The sequence below is a fragment of the Arachis ipaensis genome, chromosome B9 (assembly GCF_059453495.1).
Source record: "Arachis ipaensis isolate K30076 ecotype BB chromosome B9, ASM5945349v1, whole genome shotgun sequence".
Classification (NCBI taxonomy): domain Eukaryota; kingdom Viridiplantae; phylum Streptophyta; class Magnoliopsida; order Fabales; family Fabaceae; genus Arachis; species Arachis ipaensis.
In genome coordinates, this window is record NC_142444.1 from 128,363,482 (window position 1) to 128,366,929 (window position 3,448).

Sequence of the window (3,448 nt, forward strand, 5' to 3'; positions counted from 1 at the left end):
ATGCCGCTTATTGATCGCAAGTTTACATGGTTCCAGGGATATTCTTGCAGTCGGATAGATAGAGCTCTGCTTAGCTTGGAGTGGTTAGAAGAGTTCCCCGAGTCTTGGCTTCAAGGTGGGCCAAGGGATTTATCAGATCATTTCCCTATAATAGTTGAGGATAGGAAGTGGACGGGTGGTCCAAGGCCGTTCAGAAGCCTGGACTCGTGGTTCACACATGAGGGATTTCTCAGAATGGTGAAGGAGGAATGGAGAGGTCTGGAGGACAAACAATTCACAGATTGAAGGTTTTGACAGTTCCGTTGGGGAGATGGTATAAGGATAATTTTGGTGAGATGGACAACAAGATTGCAAAGTTTGAGGAAGAAATCAAGAGAATTGATCATAGGGTAAGTAACGGAGTGTATGATGGAACGATGGAGGCTAGAAAGAAGGCGCTGGTTACTTGCTGTGAGAGATGGTATGTGAGGAAATAAGTACATAGGAAACAGATGTCTCGGTCTTGGCACACTAAGGATATGGACAAAAATACAAGATACTTCCACAATATAGCATCAGCAAGAAGGCGGAATAATAGGATTGATGCACTGGTAATTAATGGCAGACGGGTCCGAAACCAAGCTAGAATAAAGATTACTGTCAGAGATTTCTACAAAGATTTATATCATCAAGAACGTTCTCCCAAGGTAGCTTTCAGAGATGATTTGGTGGAGAAGATAGATGAGCAAGATGCTGGGACTATAGAAGTACTACCATCAGCTGAGGAGATCCGAGAGGCTGTGTGGGACTGTGAGTCATCTAAGACACCAAGATGTGATAGGTACAACATGAACTTCATTAAGAGATGTTGGGATGAGATTGGGACAGAATTCACGGCAGTAGTGTTGGGGTTCTTTCAGACGTCCAAGCTATTAGCGGACTCCAATATCACTTGGGTGGCACTGGCACCTAAGTTCATTGGTGCGGAGGAAATCAAAGACTTGCGACCTATTAGTATGGTGGGATGCGTTTACAAGGTTATATCTAAGGTCCTGGTTAGGAGGATGAGATCAGTGATGCCAGCGTTAGTAGGGGAGACTCAGAGTGCATTTGTAAAGGGAAGAAAAATACACGATGGGGCATTTATCGCATGTGAAACGATAAACTGGCTCAAATGAAGAAAAAGGAGGCATCAATAATCAAGCTAGATTTCCAAAAAGCCTATGATAGGGTCAAATGGAGCTTTGTGGACATTGTGCTGCAAAAGATGGGGTCGGACAGAAATGGAGAGCATGGGTTATGGAGTGTGTGACCACTGCTTCTATGTCGGTTCTGATAAATGGTTCGCCATCTAAGCCGTTCAAAACGGAAAGAGGTTTGAGACAAGGTGATCCCCTTTCACCCCTCTTGTTTGTTCTAGTTGTGGATGTACTGCATCGAATGATTGGAGAGGCAGTCAGAAACGGACGGATATCACCTTTGCTGGTTGGCAGAGACAGTATAGAATTGTCACACCTTCAATTTGCAGATGATACTATTCTATTCTGCCCACCAGAAGAGGAGACTATTAGGAATTACAAGAGAATGCTGATGTGCTTTGAGTTGATGTTAGGGCTTAGTATCAATTTTGATAAGTCCATCCTGATTCCAATAAACTGTGATGAGCAGTGGGCCCAGTGTATGTGCAACTTGTTGGGTTGTAAGCGAGACACTCTTCCAGTTAAATACCTTGGAATCCCTCTAGGTGCAAATCCAAGGTTGGTGAAGACTTGGAAGCCTATAATAGATAGACAAAGTAGAGGAGAAGCTCAATTTGTGGAAAGATAAGGTGTTAAATAAAGCTGGAAAATTGGTGCTTATCAAATCAGTCTTAAATAGCTTGCCAGTGTACTATTTGAGTCTGTTCAAGATGTCGAAAGCTGTTGGTGAGAAGTTGATTTCATTGCAGAGAAGATTCCTGTGGTGTAAGGAAGATGGTCGAAATAGTATGGCTTTAGTTAGATGGGAAGTGGTGCAGGCTCCTAAGAAGCTAGGCAGTTTGGGATTGGGGGATGCTTTGATCCGGAACTCTATTCTGTTATTTAAGTGGTGGTGGCGGTTTGCTAAGGAAAAGTGCCCGTTGTGGAAGAAGATAGTATGTTCCTGCCATAATCTGAACTCAAATGAATTACTATCAACTCAAGTACTACCTACTAAAGGAGGCCCCTGGAAAGATATTTGCCAAGTACATATCACGAATGAACAACTTAGGGATAAGATGGTTACAGCCTTGTCAATGGAGGTGGGTGATGGGCAACGGACTCGATTTTGGGAGGATGTTTGGCTTCTCGGTGGAGCTCTAAAGGATCGGTTCCCGAGGCTTTTCTCTATTTCAAACCAAGGGGGATTTGTTATAGGAGATTGTGGATTTTAGGATGGGTTAGAGTGGATTTTGAATTTCCAATGGAGGCGTGAGCTCTTCCAATGAGAACTGGAACTACTGGACCAGTTGCATGAGGCTCTGAGACCTGTGAAACTAGTACAAAACAGAGAGGATAGAGTGGTGTGGAAATATGATAGGCAAGGTATTTTTTCAACTAACTCGTTTGTGCAGGTGTTGCAGGAGGAAATGCTTCCAGAGGAGGTAACCAGTTTCAGCTTTACTAGGACTATTTGGAAAGGTTTGGTTCCACCAAGAGTGGAGCTATTTGCTTGGTTTGTGCTGATAGACCGAGTGAATACAAAGGAAAGGCTAAGCCAGTTCGGTATTATCACTCAGGAAGATAATGTTTCTGTGTTATGTAATAATGATGTGGAATATATACATCACTTATTTCTAGGCTGTACTTTTGCGTGGCAGGTGTGGAATGCCTGGATATCAGCTTTTGGCCGATAATAGTCTTATCTGGGTTCGCTGAAAGAGCACTTTGTAAATTGGACAGAGGAACCGCGGAGTAAGGATAATCAAAGGCAGCGGTTGAGGTGCTTCTGTATGTGCGATTCTCTGGAACATTTGGATGGAAAGAAATAGGAGGATCTTCCAGAATACAAGCAAAGACGTTGAAGAAACTATCAACATAATCTTCATTAGCGCTAACAAGTGGAATGATGTGGATCCCTTTTATTGTTGATGGCTATGCCGGAGATGACTTGAGAATCGATCGGTTTCGTGTTGTTGTGTTTAGTTCTTGAATTGTTGGACGGTCTTGTTTACTCCACCTAATTGTGTTGAGCTTTTGTTTTTTTTTTTTTAAAAAAAATGAACGTTTATTTTATGGCTTATTATAACTTCAAGAGACCAAGTAAATTAAATGAGACTATGAGAGGCAAATTTCACTGCCGGGCAAACTCAACAAAATAATGCTGGAACAAATTATTCAACAGAAAATGTGAATAATCTAATCTAGACAGAATTAGAAAACAAAAATGGAAGAGAAATTAAAGAAAATATATATCTAAAAAAGTTGTAACCAATATGAGAGAGAAAAAT

At 41.8% G+C, this 3,448-nt stretch overlaps 1 protein-coding gene across 1 annotated transcript; it reads left to right on the forward strand.

Moving 5' to 3' along the window:
- On the forward strand, nucleotides 1–476 carry LOC148546279 (uncharacterized). The gene is made up of 2 exons (XM_088499170.1): nucleotides 1–256; nucleotides 298–476. The coding sequence occupies exons 1-2, from the start codon at nucleotides 1–3 to the stop codon at nucleotides 474–476; spliced, it is 435 nt and encodes a 144-aa protein (XP_088355296.1).
- The last annotated feature ends 2,972 nt before the right edge of the window (nucleotides 477–3,448 follow it).